Source organism: Chelonoidis abingdonii, chromosome 8 (assembly GCF_003597395.2).
Source record: "Chelonoidis abingdonii isolate Lonesome George chromosome 8, CheloAbing_2.0, whole genome shotgun sequence".
Classification (NCBI taxonomy): Eukaryota; Metazoa; Chordata; order Testudines; family Testudinidae; genus Chelonoidis; species Chelonoidis abingdonii.
In genome coordinates, this window is record NC_133776.1 from 19,984,640 (window position 1) to 20,005,222 (window position 20,583).

Here is a 20,583-nt window from a genome sequence, read left to right on the forward strand (position 1 = left end):
AGATTTTCCAATACAAATAGTAACCCTGTTTTATCTGTATTTTTAGAGGCAAGATCCTGTTTCCTTTGATGAAAAGTTTGAAAATATTTCCAGAGATATACTCAATACAAGATACACGCTGTTACCTTATCTCTACACTTTAATGCATGAAGCCCATGTTCTTGGTAGCACTGTAACACGTCCTCTGCTTTTCGAGTAAGTATTAAGTGTTTGACAGCAACACTGATACACAGTAACTGAATTGTTGTGAAGCAGGAGTTCGGTCTTTGCCCAGTCATAAACCTCACCTATGCTTTTTCCCTATGACCTATATGAGACTATGGGTATACCCCTTCCCATAGTCCTTTGTCCTTCTCTGTTCTGACTGGCCCTTCCCCACCTCTGACTAATTGGGGATACAAAAGCAGGCAATCTGTCCCTTCCTGTAGAGAAGTGCAATCTAGGTGGCATGAGCTGAAAAAAGGGAGCTTATCCAGCTAATGGTGCTCTTTCAATGGCACGTCAGTAACTTTTAACCACATAGAAAAATGGTGGTGTTTCACTTCTGTATGAGGGCCTCCTGGCAAGTGGAATTGATTGGCGGCATTAACCTGAGTGTGTGCCCAGAATTAAAAGTAAGATTGAAAAGATTAAGCCATGATTGACAATGTTTTCATTCTTTTAGGTTTGTGGAAGACAAAAATACGTGGGATATATACAAACAGTTTTTGTGGGGCCCAGCACTGCTGATTAGCCCTGTGTTAGATGAAGTAAGGATTTCAAGATTTATGTTCTTTATGGAATAAACATTTAAAAGGAAGTGTATATAAAATTGATTTAAGTTTTAATTCTTATTATAATTGTGCTTTCACATTTCAGGGAGCTACAGAAGTGAATGCTTATATACCCAGTGCACGCTGGTATGATTATTACACGGTAAGCAACTTAAGATTGTTCTCTGTACAATAGACCTTTTTAAAGAATTGGATCCTAGAATGTGCTGAGCACGCCTTCGAGATACTGTGCACCTTTAACTCCCATTGACATCAATGCCTCTCAGAATGCACTCAGCAGCTTGCATGGTCAGGCCTTAAAAATAACTGGAATATAATATTAAAAGATACTAAACTCTAATTGAGCACCCAAAACTTAGGAAAGGGTCAAATAATTGTGATCAGATAGGACTGATCAAATATTATTTGTCAATAGTTGCCATTTTAAATAGAAAACTGTGATTCATCAAATAAAGTTTTGTTTTGGCATGCAACCTGTTCCGCTGTCACCATTTTAAAATGGAACTGCTGAATATATGGAAATGCCAGTATACAGAGAAACAGAGGTGTTTCGGAGTGACTGTCTGGTTTTCCCTGGTTAACAAATCATTTTATTTTGAGTTTCTTCATTACTTTGCCTAATTATCTAGCATTGATACAATGAGACGTGTGCATGTATGCATATTGCATGATAAGAGCTAGCTCATGCACCTGGTATATCAGACACAAAGCGTACCTCCTCTTTGTCCTGTGGCTGAACTGTCATCCCTGAAGTGTGAATATTTTGCAGTTGAAGCACCAGAAAAGTTATAAAAACAAACAAAAGAAACAAAGCAAAACCAACTTTTACCCAAAGAGTAGCGTTCCTTATGATGGAGCACATGAACCAAATATTTACTTAAAGCTATAGCAAGGTTTATTAATATTGCATCACAGATGGATTTGGAAATGGCCATCTTTATGGATTTCAGTTAATGTTTCTGTGAGTTAATTGTGTAAAATTGTCTGTATGTACATCACTACTAGTACATTTGCAAGCAAAATTGCATTCAATACAATCTTTTATGCCTTCCGACTCAAAAAAAACTTCTCTTCTAGGGAAAAAATCTTGAAATAAGGGGACAATTCCAGACATTGCCAGCACCTCTTGAGCATATCAATCTTCATATCCGGGGAGGTTACATCATCCCCTGGCAAGAACCTGGTCTTAATACCAATCAAAGGTAAAAGAAATGAATTGGAGTGTTTCCTTTAAAACAATTTTACAGTAATTTTTGAAAAACAATGCTAATATTCTAGCCAATCTTAACAATTGTCTACATGGTAATTCGAACTGATCTATTAATTTGTAGCTTGGGAAGTGAGTGAGGTTTATTTCCTCAGCTTTTGAGACCTCAGTGAAATGGATGAGATTTGTATCCTCTGTAGGACGCTTATTAGCAATAATACAGTAAGAAAAACATATTTGTATGTTTCCTTATTTTATGGTATCTTTTTCTTTTTAAAAGACACACCTAGCACTCCCCTGCTTCCAACCATGGAAACCCCACTGATGTGTAAGGCTGTTGTGCATGCAGAACAAAGACTGCATGAGCTCCCACTTTGTTTTTTCTTTATTGTCTTTCCCCATAATTTTGAGCTTGGAAATTATGGCAATGATCCTGCATCTCTTGAGTGAATAATGTTGATATTCATAGGAACCCACTGAGTTTACTCACATGTATAAGATTACTCAGATGGACAGGAGTTGACAAGAATGAGTCCTAAATAAGAATCAAATTGCTGTTTTTTTTTAAGTACACAATGTCTGCTCAGTCTGATGATGTAATGGAAAAGAATATTGACACTGAGAATCGAGCGTATATCTGTAAGTGTGTGTCAGGGAGTCCAAAAGTCAACTTCCAGTTGTCACAATCTGTACAGCTGTGACTGCAATGAAAGGAGGAGAATGAATATGATTTCTGGCTTCCTTTTTTATTTTTGTAGCCGACAAAACTTTATGGGACTTACTGTTGCTTTGGATGATAACGAGGTCGCTCAAGGTCAGCTTTACTGGGATGATGGAGTAAGCATTGGTAAGTGTGATCACTTTTGGTGTAATATCAAAGACGGGCTCCACTCCTGCAAGTGACAGCATACAGGTAAAAGAGGATCAGGACCAAACTGATTTAAACAGTTAAAATTTTTAAATTAAGATGTTTGAAATATTAGGGGCCATCTCCTCAGAGGTGTCTGAAGGTGGGAGTACAGGTGGCTTTCTGCTCCCTCCTTCCAGAGGGTGATTCTTGCCTGTTCCTAATGTGCACCAGTTGGAACAGCCTCCAGGCTATTTGCTGCCCCCAAATGGTCCGAGAACACAGTGTGCTCCAGCCACACTCCTTTCTACTCTTCGCATTACCGAGATACCAACTGTTCACAGATGGGGGAGCAGGGCCAGGAGTATGTTGCTTAGATTTGGTTTATAAACCTAGGACTAGTTTGTACCCAGCCCTGCACAGAAGCCTAAGGCAGGTGAGTGCAAGGAACTATCCACCCATCTCTCTGATATTTGTACATGACTTTTTCATAGTGGACCAGGAGGATCCTTTAATTTAATTTGAACTAATTAATTGCCAAATATCTGTAAGGGCAATTAGCTGTAATTATTTCCTTATTTAAAAATCTACAAACAAGTTTCTTTTGAAAATTTGTGCAGAATTCTAGGTCTGTTGGCTGAAATACTGTAGTTCAACCTTGGAACAAGTTTGTATACTAATTGCATAACACTAATGAAATATGTTATTTATAGAAATATGTGAACAGCAACACGTGTTATGTGATCATTTGATTGTAATGTTTAAACTGAAAACAGCAAAGAAAAATTTGGGAAAGGTATTGGTTTTGTAAAAATTGGGTGCGTTATTGTTATTTTATCTTTTTTTGGTAGTAGAATAGATTTCATTCTACTGATTTTTTCTTCTTTTATAGACACATATGAAAATGGTAATTATTTCTTAGCAACATTTGCCGCAAACCAGGTGTGTATTTATAAATCATTTGTCATTTTTAAGTTCTTTTTTTACCTCCCAAAGAAAATTTTTCAAGACTCAAAAGTGTTGTTTAGAATTCTAATTACAATCATTCTTTTCTCCCCATTTAACTGTGTCCCATTATACCTACACCATTCATTGCAACATTCCCGAATGTTAATTATGTCATAGAAATGTAGAACTGGAAGGGACGAGAGGTCATCCCGTCCGGCCTCCCATGATGAGGCAGGACCAAATTATCCTAAGCCATCCCTGACAGGTGTTTGTCTAACCTGTTCTTAGAAACCTCCACAAATGCGGATTCCACAGCCTCCTGTAGAGGCCTATTCCAGTACTTGTATTAGAATCATTTTCCTAAAATCTACCCAACCTCTCTCTTGCTGCAGATTAAGCTCATTACTTCTTGTCCTACTTTCAGTGGGCATGGAGAACACTTATCACTGTCCTCTTTATAACAGCCTTTATTATATTTGAAGACTGTTATCAGGCTTCCCCTCCATCATCTTTTCTCAAGATTAAATAAGCCCAGGGGTTTTTTAACCTTTCCTCATAGTTCAGCTTTTCTAAACCTTTTATCATTTTTGTTGCTCTCCTCTGGACTCCCTCCAGTTTGTCCACATCTTAAAATATGGCACCCCAGAAACTGTACACAGCTGAGGTCTCACCAGTGCCAAGTAGAGCAGTACAGTCACCTTCTGTTCATATGCTACAGAATGATTTAGGCTTTTTGCAACTATGTCTCGCTGTTGGTTCATATTCAGCTTGTGATCCACTGTTACCCACAGATCGTTTTCAGCAGTACTACTGCCTAGCTAGTTATTCCCCATTTTATATTTGTGAGACTGATTTTTCCCCTTCCTACATAGAGTACTTTGCACTCATCTTCATTGAATTTCATCCTGTTGAATTCAGACCCACTATCCAATTTGTCAAGCTCACCTTGAATCCTAATCCTGTCATCAAAAATACTTCCAACCCCTCCAAGCTTGGTGTCATCTGCAGATTTTATAAGCATACTCTCCACTACATTATCTAAGTCATTTATGAAAATGTTGAATAGTGCTGGTCCCATGTAGGACCTCACTAGATGCATCCTCCCAGTTCAACAGCAAACCGCTGATGACTACTCTTTGAATATGACTACTTTCAACAAGTTTTGCACTCTCATTAGTGTTTCAGCTAGACGGCATTTCCGTAGCTTGCTTGAGAGACTGTCATGGGGGACTGTGTCAAAAACCTTATTCTAATCAAGCTGTATTACTTCTACTGCTTCTCTCCATCCACCAGACCAGCAATTCCATCCAAAAATGAATTTGGGTTGGTTTGGCATGATTTGTTCTTGACAGGTATTGAAGTTAGGCTGACTGGTCTATAATTCTCCAGGTCCTCCTTGTTCCCTTTTTAAAAGATAAATACTACATTTTTCCTTCTCCTGTCCTCTGGGACCTCACCCATCCTCCATGAGTTCTCAGAGACATTTGCTAAGGGTTCCAAGATTGCTTCAGTTAGTTTCTTAAGTACCCTGCGGTGAATTTTGCCGGGCTGTGGTGGCTTGAATACATCAATTATCTTGTAATCTGTGCTGGGATGTTTGGATTAGAACCTTCAGAAAGAGCAGCTCAGTCTTGAGAGGAACTGTCCTTTTAGGAAACAAATATTTTATGTTCCCTTTGTTCAAACACGATGACGTAATAGGATAAATGCTCTCTAGCCCTCCCTCAGACTTCTGCTTTAGTTGCCTTATGAGAATCGGAGTGATCCCAGTGAGGAACTTGCACAGTATCTCCTGGTCTTGAAATTCAACCACTTAAGAATACAGCTATCAAAGTCAGGTAAAGGACAAGGAGAATTGCTGAGGATAATACCATGCCTGTCTCATGTCTTAAACTTCCTTGGGGTCACGAAAACAACAGAAATGTGGTGAATGTGAAGTTTTTGCAAACTGCAGCAGAAACAATACTTTTGTTATATGCCTGGAACAATGAAATAAAAAGGCTGCCTCTCCTATAAGGTATTTTTATCACCCAAATACAAAAACATGTTTTACATGTGATGATCACACTTCATAAAACCAATGAATAAAGGAAGACTTGATGGCAACCTTCTACTTTATTAAAGCAACTAGTGAAAAATTATCCAGATGGTAAGGAAAAAAGAGTGAGAAGAGGATGTAATGGAGATGACTCTTATGGCTGAAATGCTCAATTCCTTTTTGAATTCTGCCATTAGCCAAGAAAATAAGTAGAAATAAGCATTAGGAATTAATTATGGGATTGTGAACATATCTGTCAACTCCTGTTTCTGCAACTTAAATAAAGGTTTGTGCTACAGACTACTTGAGAGCCAAATCAGAAATGAAATTAGTAGATCCTATTCTATTGGCAATGAAATTGCAGAAGGTGTGAATTTTGCCCATGGTCCATGGATGCTTGAATTAAATTGCTCTACATTACTCTATTTGGAAGATGATATGTGTTACTGTTTTGATATTACTACATTTGATTATTCTCCTCTATTTTTGTCAATTTTCTCAGAGTACCGTTAATATGAATGTGGTGCATAACAACTTCCTAACTAACACAAATCCATTGAAATTTGGCTATATGAACATCTGGGGAATAGGAAACCAACAGATTACAAATGTTACTGTCATTTATGATGGACAGACACATACGATTACTAACTTCACCAGTAACCAAGGAAATCAGGTAGGTGAAAAAATTAAAGGTTTTGGTTACAATATGTTCTCAAGTACTGTTATAATAAACCCGTTCTTTTTTGTCTATACATTTCTGCATATTCTCAGTTTATGCATCTTAATGTATATTCCAATAATGTAAAGGGATGGATATAAACCCAAGACATAAAGATACTAATTTTAGATTGAAACTGCATTGTTAAACCTCCCTGTTATGCCTAGGCAATGCAAATTCCAGGCAGGGACTGTTGGTTTTCATTTTGCACACTCCTAAGCATAGCGTCAAGGCTTACATAATGAATTACATCTCAAAAAAACTACATTAAAAGAAAGTTAACAGAAATGCGGGAATTAAGGCTGATACCACAACCTTCATTTGACCCTATTTTTATTTGCATTATGATACAGCCTTTAATTACAGAATCACATACTGGTTTTCTTCAGGACCCCTGCCTCATTCACTGAATGGTTAGTTATTCAATATTTCTCTTCAATCCTCCATATTGGCTGTGTGCCCTCAGGCCTATTTAATGCACACCACCCAAACTCTGAACTGAATGCAAAATTGTTTATTTCCTCATGGCATTTCTGTGGTGCTGTCACCATGATATTTGAGGGCCCAGCATCACACACAAATTTGGTGGCAGAGACGGATAGACTCCAATTCCTCAGGATGGGAGTTGCAGTTGTGAGAGCCCAGCACTTCTCCAAATCTGGCCCCAGGTATCTCACACGGGACATCCCAAAAATGGAGGAATACACATTTAGTGGCTCACTGAAAATGTTTGTTTAGGTGGTGACTAGCATCACACAGGAATTCGGCACAGTTTTCCAGGATGACATGCAGCTACCTTAACCAAGGAACCATCCTTTCCCTTCTTGCAGTCTCCTGCCTAAACGCCTTCAAACTTCTGCAATTCTGCAACAAATGATGCAGCGAGTCTACAGACCATAGCCTCACTCACTGTATAACGTTGATTAATTCCAGTAGCACCATGCATCTTGTGCACTGAATGAGGCAGAGTCCTGTGGTGGAAAAATGTGTGATCAAATAGTCAAACTATATCGTAATGCATGTGTACAAGTGGGCTGAATTAAGGCAGTCTTAATTCTGGCATTCCCTAACTTTTTGTGCTGAACTTAGATATTATATAAAGAAAAGGTTAATGTGGTTCTTTGGATATAATTTACGAATTTCAAGCAAGCAAACAAACAAATTGCAAAAACAGAAAATCTATTATGTGGAAACATATGGGCTATAATTTGGATCATCAGCAAGGCTTGGACCTTTTGATCAACAGATTATTTGAGCTCACGGAGTAATTGTAGCAGTAATAGGCTCTTGTCCTTTTTTGTCAACCAGTCACTAAGGAGGGGGTGATACATATGCTTTGCCAGTGGATTTCACAGATATTTGCTGACAGCAAAGAAACGTAGCGACTCAAGAATCCTAGGTTCAAATCCAGGTTCTGTAGGGGTGTGTTTTAGTGGTTATAAAGTCGTCTGCCTCTATGCCCATAGTGTCTCTACTTCTATTCACCCTAGCTCTGGACTCTTTCTCCATCTCCTCCTATGGACTTCCCCATCCTGGTTCCTGATTCCCTGCATCCCCACCTACTGTTCCTGCCTCTCTTCTCAGTCTGTCTCACCTTTCTGGCTCCTGCCACTCTGCTCTCATCTACTCCCCCTTCCGGCTCCTATAGAGGCTCAGATATTAAAACACACATTCAGGGTTGTTAACTACCCCCTATTTGGATTTATTTGTGTTCAAATGATATCTTTGATTTAAGGCCCTGATTCAGGAAAGCACTTTAATTTTTTTTTTTTTTAAGCACATGTTTAATTTTTAACACATGCTTAAGTGTTTTCCTTAAGTAGGGACAAAATAAATCCAAGCTATTTTTTTTTCCTTTTAAAAATACTTTCCCTCATATTAGAGATCAATTAAAAGAAAGTAGAATCCCATTTCATTACCCTTAGGTTCATTTGTTTAGGTCTAGTATTCACCAACCCGTTTTCTATGCAGTGACTGCTAGGCAGAATGTTTTGTTGTTTATTTATACTAGGCTGCTCTTGCTTCCTCTACAAGTTTTCATTTGATTCCTTTAATCTAATACCTCTCTCAACTGAGCTAAGCTCTCTTTCAGCTCCTTCTTTTCTCATTTTCACTGACAGCCTTTGCCGCCTTCTGTTCATCCTATGCTGCTATCAGTCATGAGAAAATGCTTTTAAGGGTTCTACCCTTTCCATCTCTTGAACTACCTTTAGAAAACGAAATATTTTCATGCCACCTCTGTACACACTAATTTAATATGGATCTAAACTTTCCTGCTCTCTACTTTCTTATAACTAGAGACATTTTCAAATGAAAATAGAGATATCCTATCCTTTAGGGATAACCTAATCTCTCTCACTCTCTTCCCATATAACATTACAAGCAATAAATAAAGTTCTCATGACTTTGAGAACTTACCACAACGCAGAGGCAGTTTCCAAGAGTTTTAATTAAAGCTAAGCAATTATTTAGGTTACAGTGTCCTATCTTCAACTTGAATAGAATCATTTCTTTTCTTGTATTTAATCTTTGATCATCTACCTACCTTTGAACTTGGATGACTATCCTTTCCTTGTCTCATTTCTGCTGTCACTCTTGCATAACTTTAACTTTATAAGACACAATAGAATTTCGCACAAGTAGGGCAACCTTTTTCCATCAGGAGTGTTTTTACTTGCTGTGTTGTTAAATATAGCCAGTGGTACAGGAGCCTGGAATACAGTGGTGCACTAAATGTATAAATTTTCTAATTAAAATACCTTAAGAAGATACAATTTCTGAACCTAACTGATTTTCCAAACTGCTTATTACTTAAAAATGAAAAGTCAATTAGACTGCTATTGCATACCTAGTTTTCTATCTATAACTGAATGTTAAGCCATAACTAATATTGTTTGCAATGTTGTTGTAGCTTTGTTGGTTTCAGGATATTAGAGAGAGAAGGTGAGTCAGGTAAGATTTTGGAACAACTGCTGCTGGTGAAAAAGACAGGTTTTCAAGCAACAAAGAGCTCTTCTTCAGGTCAAGAGAAGAGCTCTGTATAACCTGAAAGCTTGTCTCTTTCACCAACAGAGGTTGCGCCAGTAAAAGATATTACCTCACTCACCTTATAACTAATGCTGACAGTTCAATGGGAAATCTGTTTAAATGATTAGTTATCCTGTGTAATTTTGAAGTATATAAACTTTAAAACAAAAAAATGCTTCTGAAAACGGAGTCTTTTTAGTTCATTAGGAAGCTGTATCCTTTCCTAGGCTCTTCCATTATAAGTATTTTACACAACATACAGTCATGTCTTTTAGGCCAAGGTCCTGCAATGAACTCCAAATGGGCATAACTTCTGTGTAGCCCTGAGTGAAAACAGATATCAATAGACCAAGGACTAGTTCCACAAAGGGGACTGAGACTCAATGTTGCGATGCCTGACATTTAGGCACCCTGCAGTCTAGTGGACTTTCTAGCCCCAAGTTAGGTACCCATGCTCCCTATACAATGCATGGGGCGAGCTAGGTGCTGAAGAACGGAATCTACAAAAGCCAGCAAATTGAATGTAGAGCCACTTAAGCTAGCCCGTAAGAAATGCTGAAGAAAAGGGTGAGCAATTAGATTCCCCCTCCCCCACAAAAGGGAGGTAGGTATTTTAAGTTCAGGTTGGAGGGAAGTGCTGCCCTCTGCTTTGGATTCTCAGATTTGAACTCTCTCCTGGAATTAGCTACCGTAGCCATTTTTCACCAAAAAGGAGGAGGAAGTAGTGGTGCCCCCCCATACTTTTAGCCAGTGGTTGGGCACTTACCTCGGCTGAGAGAGACTCAGGTTCAATTCCCTCTTCTGCTTTATATAGAGAAAGGAATTGAATTTTGAATCTTCACCCCTGCCAGGTGAGTGCCACGACCATTGGCCCATGGGGTGTTCTGGGATGGGTTTCTCCCAATCTCTCCTGTTGAAGTTATTCCACTATATATAATAAAGAGTCACTGGATGGAGAAAATATGAGAATGAGGCACTCAGGTGAGACTTTAGAGATGAAGATGCAAGTGAGTTAGGCAGGAAAATGCTTAGTTTAAGAATCCTGTTGGGACTTAAACATGAGCTGGGAGCCAGGCATCTGGAGTGAGGCATCATATACTGACTGACAGATTTTTAAATATCTACGACACTTTGCTAATGAAATTGTAGGCACTGAGGGGAGTTTACCAGTGGAAATCTAGGTGCATGAGGACATGGCAGCTGAAGAGTTATTTTGAAGAACTAACATTTAGATTTTGGTGCCTAAAGTGGCAGTTTGGTCACTTAAATTCCTTTGTGGATCTAGCCCCAAATCCCTAAGAATGACTGGGCTGCACTCCCCTCCATTGTGATTTGTTATTATAGACTCATACTGATTTTCTTCCTTTGGCCTCTTCTCTACTTGCAGGTGCTACAAATTGATTTTACTGAGAAAATATTCAGCATTGAAAAATTTACACAACTTACATGGACAACAAGCAATTAACCATCTGTGGACAACAGGCAGTTTTAAAGCATCTCCAGAGGCACATTTTCATCAGCTGTTGTATTTTGTTCAGCTATACTAATAGTGAAAAAACAAAGAAATAAAAAATTCTGTTGTGCATACTACTGCACTAAGATGTAATTTTGCCTGTGCCACTTAATTCTGACATGATTAGTAGGGATGTTCGCTTAGCTTGCACACATGGGTAGGAGCCCATTTTGAAACATACATGTCATATTAATGAAAACATATGTTAAGAATTCTCAGAGATCTTTTGCTGAGTAATAAAGAGAGCTTAATTTTTGCAGGTTATTGAGGTGGAGGAAAAAAGCCAGTGAAATATAATAGTGTAATTTATCTTACTGTGTGCAAAAGAACTGAAGTTATGAAGTTACTATGTATTGAAAATAAAAATGTATAAATGAATAATTTTGATTTATTTTGGATGTAACAATTTTTAGTTGAATTGAGCTCAAACCAGAATGTGCACTTTAACTATCCCAATCCATGGGGGCGGGACCTAATCTGAATGCAGATCCTGAGTTCATGTTGTATCCTGCAGATAGATGTATTTAGTGTGGACTCTTTCAGCCAGGCTTAGCTAAATTGACTCTTCATGGTCTGACACTTCTGCATCTGTTTGGAGGACGCAGCATATATCCTCTCTATATAATGGTCTGAACCAATTTTGGATATCAGGTTCATCTTTAATATTACAAATATTCAGTTAAATAGGATACTGCTCTTTCTGCTGCTGTGTCCACTTTAACTAGTGGAAACAATATTGTACTTTTCAACTTGATGCAGTGAGTCAGCAGAGATCCTGGAATAATAGTTCTGCTACATTCAGCTAAGCCCCTTACTGGTAACTTTAAACTGTTTCATTCCTCACATAAAAAAGGAGAGGGAGGGTTTCAGAGCTTTACGGCTGTCTATGAGCAACATTTCATTTTGATGCTATACATCAGGCCTGCACAACTCGAAAAGCGGCAAGGGCCACATTATTCCAAAGAAAACAGCTGAAGGCCGAAACTCCCCAGCCCCACGGAAACTTCCCCCACCCCCAGGACCTCCCGGCCCACGGAAACACCCCGCCCCAGCACCGCCCAGCCCTGGAGAAACAAACCCTCCTTCCCCAGTGCCGCCCCACCAAAAGAGTGTGGGCCAAAAAGGAAGGTTGGGGGAGGTGATACTTGATTTTAAATCAATCAGGGGATCCCAGCTGAAGAGGTGACTGGGAGCTGTCAGTGGCAAATTAAAGGGTCCGGGGCTCCAATGGCTGGGGGAAACTGGAGCTTTGCGGGGCTGGGGCAGGGATTTAAAGGGCCCAGAGTTCCTGCTGCTGAGGAGAGCCCGAGCCCTTTAAATCCCAGCCCCAGCCCATCCGCTGGAGTTGGGATTCAAAGGGCTCTGGGCTGCCTGCACCCACCAGGGAGCCCCTTAAATCTCAGCCGCGACTGGGAATCTCTGCAGGCAGCCCAGAGCCCTTTGATTCCCAGCTAAAGCTGGGATTTAAAGGGCTCTGGTCTCCCCGCCACTGCAGGCATCTCAGAGCCCTTTGATTCTCAGCCGCAGCTGAAATTTAAAGGGCTCAGGGCTCCCTGCCATTGCGGGCAGCTCAGAGCCTTTTGAATCCCTGCCGCGGCTGGGATTTAAAGGGCTCTGGGTTCCCCGCGGCTGCTGGCAGCCCAGAGCCCTATGAATCCCAGCCGCAGCTGAGATTTAAACAGCTCTGAGCTCCCTGCGGCTGCGGGCAGCCCAGAGCCCTATGAATCCCAGCCGCAGCTGAGATTTAAAGGGCTCTAGGCTCCCCGCTGCTGCGGGCAGCCCAGAGCCCTTTGATTCCCCATCGCGGGCCGCACAGTGAGCCTCCGCGGGCCTCATGCGGCCCGTGGGCTGCGTGTTGTGCAGGCCTGCTATACATGGATGGCATTTGGCTGAGTTCCGTTGCTTCTCTGTTTCTGCCAGCTCAGGACAAAGCCAAGTGAAAGGCAGAGCCTATGGGCACGTTCAAAGCTGCCCTAGAAATCCAAACTCAAAGAGCTCAGAGCATTTTGGCAACTGAGATGGGTGGCGCTTAGTTTGTGCAGATCTTAGAAACGCACCTCCATCTTTTTTCTTCTGTTCTCCCTCCCAATGAGGGACCGAAAGTGTTTGTGGCAGTGGTGGAGGGGACTGGAAAGAGAGAAGAGCACCTTTTACAAGATTTCATTAATGTGAGGCATAAATATTAAAGAGCAACAAGCAATCATTGATTATTAAAGACATTTCACTAAATGGTTATTATTAATAGTAGAGACAATGCACTAAAGAATTAGAGAGAAAGTGTCTTTTTAAAGGCTAAATTCATAAAAGGGACTTAATCATTGCAATGTCTAACTTTTAGGAGACTTGCTAGGTAGTGAAATTCATAACCCTGAATCAGCTGTGCAGACTCCCTATATAAAGCCTGGGAAGACTTAGGTACCTACAAATGAGATTCACAAAGGCCAGCCTAAGCCAGACAGTAAGAAAGGGGGGTGTGAGCTAAGCCCCACCCCTCAGGGAATTAGGTGCTTATTGCCTTGTGGGAACTACAGTCTCCTGGAATTAGTTGCTAAAGGCATCACTGCAGAGCAGCCAGGGTAGGGGGAGAAAGTAGCAGCACCTGCTTCCTTTACAACCTTTAGGACATGGTGTTAGAACACCAGTTGAATTCCTCACTCTGCCTGATCTGGAGCAGAGATTTGAAGGTGGGTGGCCTACCTTTCAGGTGAATCACTGACCCAAACCCAAGTGAGTGTCCACGGCAGGTTCCCGGAGTGGTTGGTTTCTCTTTGTACAAGCCTGGTTCAGTGGCACCTGGACTAGCACCTAAGCTCCACAAAGATGCACTCTAAGACTTTGTCTTGGTCAGCAGGGTAATTAAGGGGGGGAATAAAGTGCTCCCCTTTGCGAGGGCTTCCATGTGGCAGGTGCGTGGGCAAGTGGCACTGAGGTAAGCCATTGGCCCTGGTCATCTGAAAAAAGACCTATCAATCACATTCTTCCAGGCTAAGCTGCCACCCTCACACCTTGACCCAAACCCAAGTGAGTGTCCACGGCAGGTTCCCGGCGTGGTTGGGGGGAATGTCGGTTCCCTGATAAACCAGGCTTAGCGTTGGACCTCGGGGAAGGCATTTCCTCAAAAAGTGGGGCTTGGGTCTGGGATCCTAATGTCTGGTACAGTGAGGTGAGAATCCTGTCTTTCACATCCCTTTAATCATAATGCCAATGAAGGGGTGAGGTCCCAGCAATAGGATTGGACCAGTTGTGGAGGGGTGGCTTGCACTTTATGGCCTAATAGTTCTCCAATAAGTGAAGGTAATAAAGTTGTCCCCTCTTTAAACCACTTTCCATGCATCTTGTCTTGGTGCCTGGCTTTCAGGGACAAAGGGAATATTTGAGCTAAATATCAAGAAAAACTTCTTAACAGTAATATCTGGTAGACTGAGGAAATGTCACCCAAGAAAAGTGGTAGTGCACTGGCCCATGGGAAATTTAAACCTAACCCCAAAATAACACTAGTAAATACACAAGAAAGAAAAGGCTTCCATTGATAGATGAACATGCCCACTTGACTTGTATGATTCTTTGTTATTGTCTGCAAGTGAAAACACATTAAGGAGGCTGTTCTTTCATGCTATTCATCAGACATCTCAAAATAAAAAAAGAGACACAACCATAAAAAGCATGCATGGTGACTACTTAATTGATATTTCCACTCTGGGAGTTTCAAGTGTCTATTTCCCTTCTTGAATTCCTACTGGTATCACAAACTCCCCTGTGGTAATGTGGGGGGAGAAAAATGCCAATCACAGCCTTTTGAGAATCATCACCCTTTATTTACAGATCCAAGATATGAGCATCCCACTCACAAACAGCTGATTGAGTGTTGCTACACAAATGCACCAGATATAAATACAGCTATTCACTTGCTGATGTTTTTAACAGATGATGCAATCATTAGCATAATGGCAATATGATACAAATCTCTGACAATTTACTGCCTGAAGCTATGTAACTTAGTGACTGATCAAACAGTGCTTATGCACCACGGCTGCAAAAGGGTCTTCCTCTGGTGAGGAAGTGGTATTCATAAGCCAAGCTCCCTGTACAATGTGTAAGAAGAATTAAAAATGAAGGTGCTAGTAGTGCTTATAAAGTTGACGTTAGAAATTGTAGCGAATTGATATGGGAAGCAAAGGAACACAAGGAGAAATCTGTGGCCAATAGAATAAAGATTAGTGGGGTCAAGGAGACTAAGACTGAGGACTGTGGGCAGGGGGGAGGGTTCAGTGAGGGCACGTATTAAAGACGTGGGGGCCATGGAGCACAAGAGTGCGTGTGGGGTGGGGGGATCAAGCAGATGTCACTGGTGATAATAAGGATGCAGTCAGGGTCAAGGAGTGAATTAAGGACTCTGACGAAATGAGGGGCATTCAAAGTTCAGTAGGCCTGAGTATCAAGACAGACGGGGTGTTCACATATAGGCATGATGAGCAACAGTTGAGGCTCACACAGGAGTCACTGATTATGTCTGGTGGCAGGCAGCATCACGTGGGGATGGGGATGGGGCATCATTTAGGAACTGTCTGGAAAAAGTAGGGTCATGAAGAGGACAATGAGACTATCATGTCAGTGAGGGGCACAAAGGTCATGGAGAGCACGGCTGAGGGTCATGAAGGGGGTCAATGGGATTCCATAGCAGGGCAGAGAGGGTCAAACAAAGTTGTGGCGAGGGGAGGGTGGTCACTGATGGTAAGAGTTGAGGGAGTCAGGCACAGAGCGGGGATCGTGTATGTGTGTGTGGGGGGGGGTGATCATGCAGGGCAACACTTGTGACAGTGTTCACTGATGATCCATTTGCAGGCAGATGGTGTCAGGGTGCATGTGTGTGTATGGGCGGGGGGTCAATAATGGAGTATCTGGCAGAAGTGCGAAGATGCAAAGGTCAATGAGGCCACCTAGCAAGGTGGGGGGATCAAAGGTCACGGAGAGCAACAGTTGTGTGGCTCACACAGGGAGCTCCTGGAGCTCAAGGCTGAGGGGCCGGGTGCGGGGGGGGGGAAGTGGGGGAACATTAATGAGAGCCAGCAGCAAGTATGGGAATCACACAAGGTCATGGATAGCATGGCTAGAAGTAGTGAGGTTCATGGCGGGGTGCGGGGGGGGGGGTCGTCACTGATATGTTTGGAGGCAGGCATGGTCACAGAGGGGTCATTTAAGGAATGGCTGCAGAAAGTGGGGTCATTCAGGTGCCAGCGAGGCTATCAAGTCAAGGAAGGACACATGGGCACAAGGCTGAATGTAGTGGGAGTGTCAATAAGGAAGTTGTGGGGGGTCCCCAGGAAGCAACACTTGTGGTACTCAGGACATGGTCATGATCACAGCTGAGATGGTTGTAGGCTGATGGGGGTCAGTAAGGGTGTTTCTAGCGAAAGAACAGTTATGTGGGGAGATCAATGCGATTGAGTATCAGGTCAATGATGACACACACACACACAGTTATGGAGCACAAGGCTGAAGGTAGTGGGCACGGGGGCAGTCATGCAGCAGTCAATGGGCCTCAGTATCAAGGGCGGGGTATCAAATGAGGTCCTGGAGCACAACAGTAGTGAGAGTGAGGATCACACTTGGGTCAGTGAGGATAAGTTTGGACGCAGTCAGGGTCACAGGAGTCAGTTAGGGAATCACTGGAGGATGCAGGGTCATGCAGGAGTCAAAGAAGCTGCCTGGCAAGACAGTGCGGTGGGGTCATGTAGCTCAAGGATGAAGCTAGGAGGGCTAGAGAGGGCCACTAGCAAGTAGTGTGGGGGGATCACACCTACCATGGTTGGAGGTAGTAAGGGGTCATGCAGTGGGGCCACTGGTAAGTTTTGAGGCAATTGGAGGAATTTCTGGAGATTGTCGAGTGATGCATGGGACAGTGAGGCTATGTCTGGGGTTACATGGGTCATGGAGAGCAATGCTGAATGTAGTGGGGGGGTCTTGCAGGTGTCACTGGGTCTGAATAGCAAGGCAGTGTGGTCTCACGATTTCCCAGAAAGCAACATGTGGGGTAGTGAGGATCACACAGTGGTCACTGATAAATAATACATTTGGACGCAGACTGGTCAATAAGGGAGTGTCTGGAGGAAGAGCATTGAGGCTGAGTATCATGCCAATGCTGGGGTCACACAGGGTCTTACAGAGCCAGGCTGGAGGTAGTAGGGGGTCACTGATAAGTTTGGAGACAGTCAGGGTCACAGAGATGGAAATGGGATCAGTAAGGGCCACACTCAAGGTACTGGGGTTCTCACAGGGTCCCAAAGCAGAAGGCTGTCAATGGGGGTTATGGCAAGCAAGGCTGAAGATAGTAGGGGTATGCACCAATGTCATTGAATTCTTTCAAATTAATCAGATGAGCTCTGCCATGTTCTTGGAAATCAAGCTAATTAATTCAGGGCAGCCCGGNGGGGAAGTGGGGCAATTTGCCCCAGGCCCCGCATGGGCCCCCCATGAGAATATAATATTCTATAATATTGCAACTTTTTTTTTTTTAAATGAAAGAGGCCCCCAAAATTGCTTTGCCCCAGGCCCCCTGAATCCTCTGGGTGGCCCTGAATTAATTTCTTCTTTGACTAGGTTACTGGTCTGGTGGATAGGGGAATGTGCTGAGCAGACTATAGCTGGACTTTAGCAAGGCTTTTGACTCAGTTCCCACATGACATTCTGCTAAGTAAGCTGGAGAAATGAAGGCTTGGCCGAACTACAATTAAATGGACACATAATTGGCTAAACAACTGCAAACACAGTAACTATTAATGGAAGGATGTCAGATTGGAGGGAAGTCTTGAGTGGGGTTCCACCGGCATCTGTTCTGGGTCCTGTGTTGTTTAATGAACTGGACACAGTAATCAAATTTGCAAATGACACAAAGCTAGGGCAAGTTGGCATCACTTTGGAGGATAGAGCTAAAATTCAAAGGGGTCTTGATAAACTGGAGAACCTGGCTGTCACCCCCAAAATGAAATTCAACAAAGACGAAGTAAGGTGCTACACTTAGGGAAAAAAAACTAAATGCACAAATACAGAATAGGAGATAACTGGCTTGGCAGCAGCGCTGCAGAGAAGGATCTGGGAGTTGTGGTTGATCACTGCCTCAACATGAGTCAACAATGTGATGCTGTTGCAAAAAAGGCAAATGTAATTTTAGGTTGCATTAACTGAAGCATGGCATACAAATCATGGGCGGTGATAGTACTGCTCTACTTGGTGTTGGTTAGGCTTCAGCTGGAGTAGTGTGTCCAGTTTTGGTCACCAATGTGCAGAAAGGATGGAGCAAAGTGGAAAGGCTTCAGAAGCAAGGAACAAATATGATCAAAGGGATAGAATGAAAGCCACATGAACAAAGGCTGAAGGACGGGTATGTTTAGTACGGAAAAGAGGCGATTAAGGGGAGCATGATAGCAGTCTTCAAATACTTGAAAGAATGCCATAAAAAAGATGGAAAAAATTGTTCTTTTGCTGCACAGGGCAGTACAAAAGGCAATGGTTTCAAACTACAGCACCGCAGATTTAGATTAAATCTCAGGAAAAGCTTTCTAACTGTAAGAACAGTAGGACAATGGAACAGACTGCCTAGGTAGCAGGGCCAGCTTTAAGAATGGTGGGGCCCAATTCAAATACCCAGTGGCAGTCCAGGGCTTCAGCGGCACTTTGACTGCAAACGACCCCCCACTGCCAAAGTGCCACCGAAGATCTGGAGCGGACACCACCACTCACACTCCACCCCCGGCCGCAGGGTGAGTAAAAAAGAAATAAAAAAATTAAAAAGTCGCCTAAGGTGCGAGGCCCTCTTAGACGGGGGTCCCGATTCTGGAGAATCGACTTAAAGCTAGGGAGGTTGTGGTGGCTTTTTCTCTAGAGAGTTTCAAAAGGAGGCTGGATAGCCATCTGTCTTGGATGGTTTAGAAACAACAAATCCCTCTGTATCTTGGCAGGAGATTAGACTAGATGATCAGTATGGCAACTCCCAGTGCTATGCTTGTATGATGCTAGCTACCAGTGAAGCTCCATACTCACCTGAGTACTCAGTTACTCAATCTGATAATATCTCTCTGCTTTCCAGATCTTCATTAACAGTACTGCCCTCTGCTTTGTCAGACACTTTGAATTTGCACCTCTGCTTTATCTGCAGATTGCACACTGGAAAAAAACTGTGCTAGTCTCTGCAGCTAGCAAAATCAGGAAGTAGTTTCTCAGTAAAAATCATGTGTGAAACACATTAGCACATGGCTTCAGTACCACCCAAAGGAACTATGGTGGTTTCTAATTGGTTGTGATTCGAAATATTGATTTCATTGAAACTAAAACTTGAGATAACATTTAAGAAAGTTAATAAAGAAGCAAATGCACACTGATTAGAAATATTGACAGAAACCCCAGCAGAGCAAATTTATCAATTTTCCTGGCTCTAATTTTAAGCTGTAGAAATACATGTGAATTTCATAGGTTTAATAAAAAAAAAATCTATGAGTATTTTCACAGAGAAAATTTTGTATTAATTTTTAGTGGTTTATTTTCTTATGTCAGAATAAATCAGAAATGACTCTACTAAAGTCAATAAAATTACACTGATGTAAAACCACTATAAAAGGACACTCAGGCTGCCTGTTTCCTTCCTTATTGAGATGTAGCTTAACTTTGCCCAAGAACTGGCATGATCTCATCTATATAATGATTAAACTTCTCCCTAAGGTCAGTATTCCTATTACTGGAACCTATGCTATAGCATGTAAATCGATATTTGAATAGGCTGAAGCTTTTCCTATTTCTTCAGCCATTTCTATGTCTCTGTAACTTTCAAAAAAATAAAGGCCAACCAGATGAGCCAGTATGTTTTCAAACTTCCCTTGCTAGCAGAATCAGATAGAAAAATGGAGTGACTTCTAAATACTTTCAGAGTATCTTGAAGAGAGAACTCTCCATCAAAACTGGCATTGTAATCTCAAGACAGACTTGGATTTGATTTATTGCCTCTCACCATTGCACTCAATTTACTTGTCATTCATTACTGTTAAACAGGGGTAGTTCCTCCTGCCCCCGAGATTAAGTAGGTCCTTCCAAGACAAGACTACAACTGGAATAGTCTATTTATTACTCACTGGGTCTTATGGTTTTGTTTTAATTTCCATTATTAGAATTACATATTTACTAACTACAATGTATGTGGCACAGTGTATATATAAATAAACAATAATTATATCAACCAAAAGGGATGGCATCTCTGTGTGCGTGTGAGTGCGTGCGCGTGCGCCCCATATATGTGAATTCTTTCCTTCTGTAACTAGGAAGAAAAATAAGAGATAAAACCATTTTTATATTGTGGTGAAAGTGTATGGAGGAATTACCCTTTGCAGACAATATATTCCAACCTACTTTACTGAAAGCTCTTGGACTGTTTGGCCTGTGGGTGGATTCATATCACTCTATATGTGGATTTAAATGAGTTATGATCGAGACACTCAGCAAAGGAAATAGTTTTCTTCTGCTGT

The 20,583-nt window shown here is 41.8% G+C and overlaps 1 protein-coding gene across 1 annotated transcript in view; it reads left to right on the forward strand.

Annotated features, from left to right (window-relative positions):
- The window catches only part of SI (sucrase-isomaltase), a 198,485-nt gene extending 187,033 nt beyond the window's left edge, over nucleotides 1-11,452 (forward strand). The window contains 5 exon segments of the mRNA XM_075068972.1: nucleotides 1,851-1,975; nucleotides 2,739-2,827; nucleotides 3,720-3,769; nucleotides 6,316-6,489; nucleotides 10,949-11,452. Of these exon segments, the coding sequence (XP_074925073.1) occupies nucleotides 1,851-1,975; nucleotides 2,739-2,827; nucleotides 3,720-3,769; nucleotides 6,316-6,489; nucleotides 10,949-11,026 (516 nt within the window). The 3' untranslated portion in view covers nucleotides 11,027-11,452.
- Nucleotides 11,453-20,583: the final 9,131 nt, after the last annotated feature.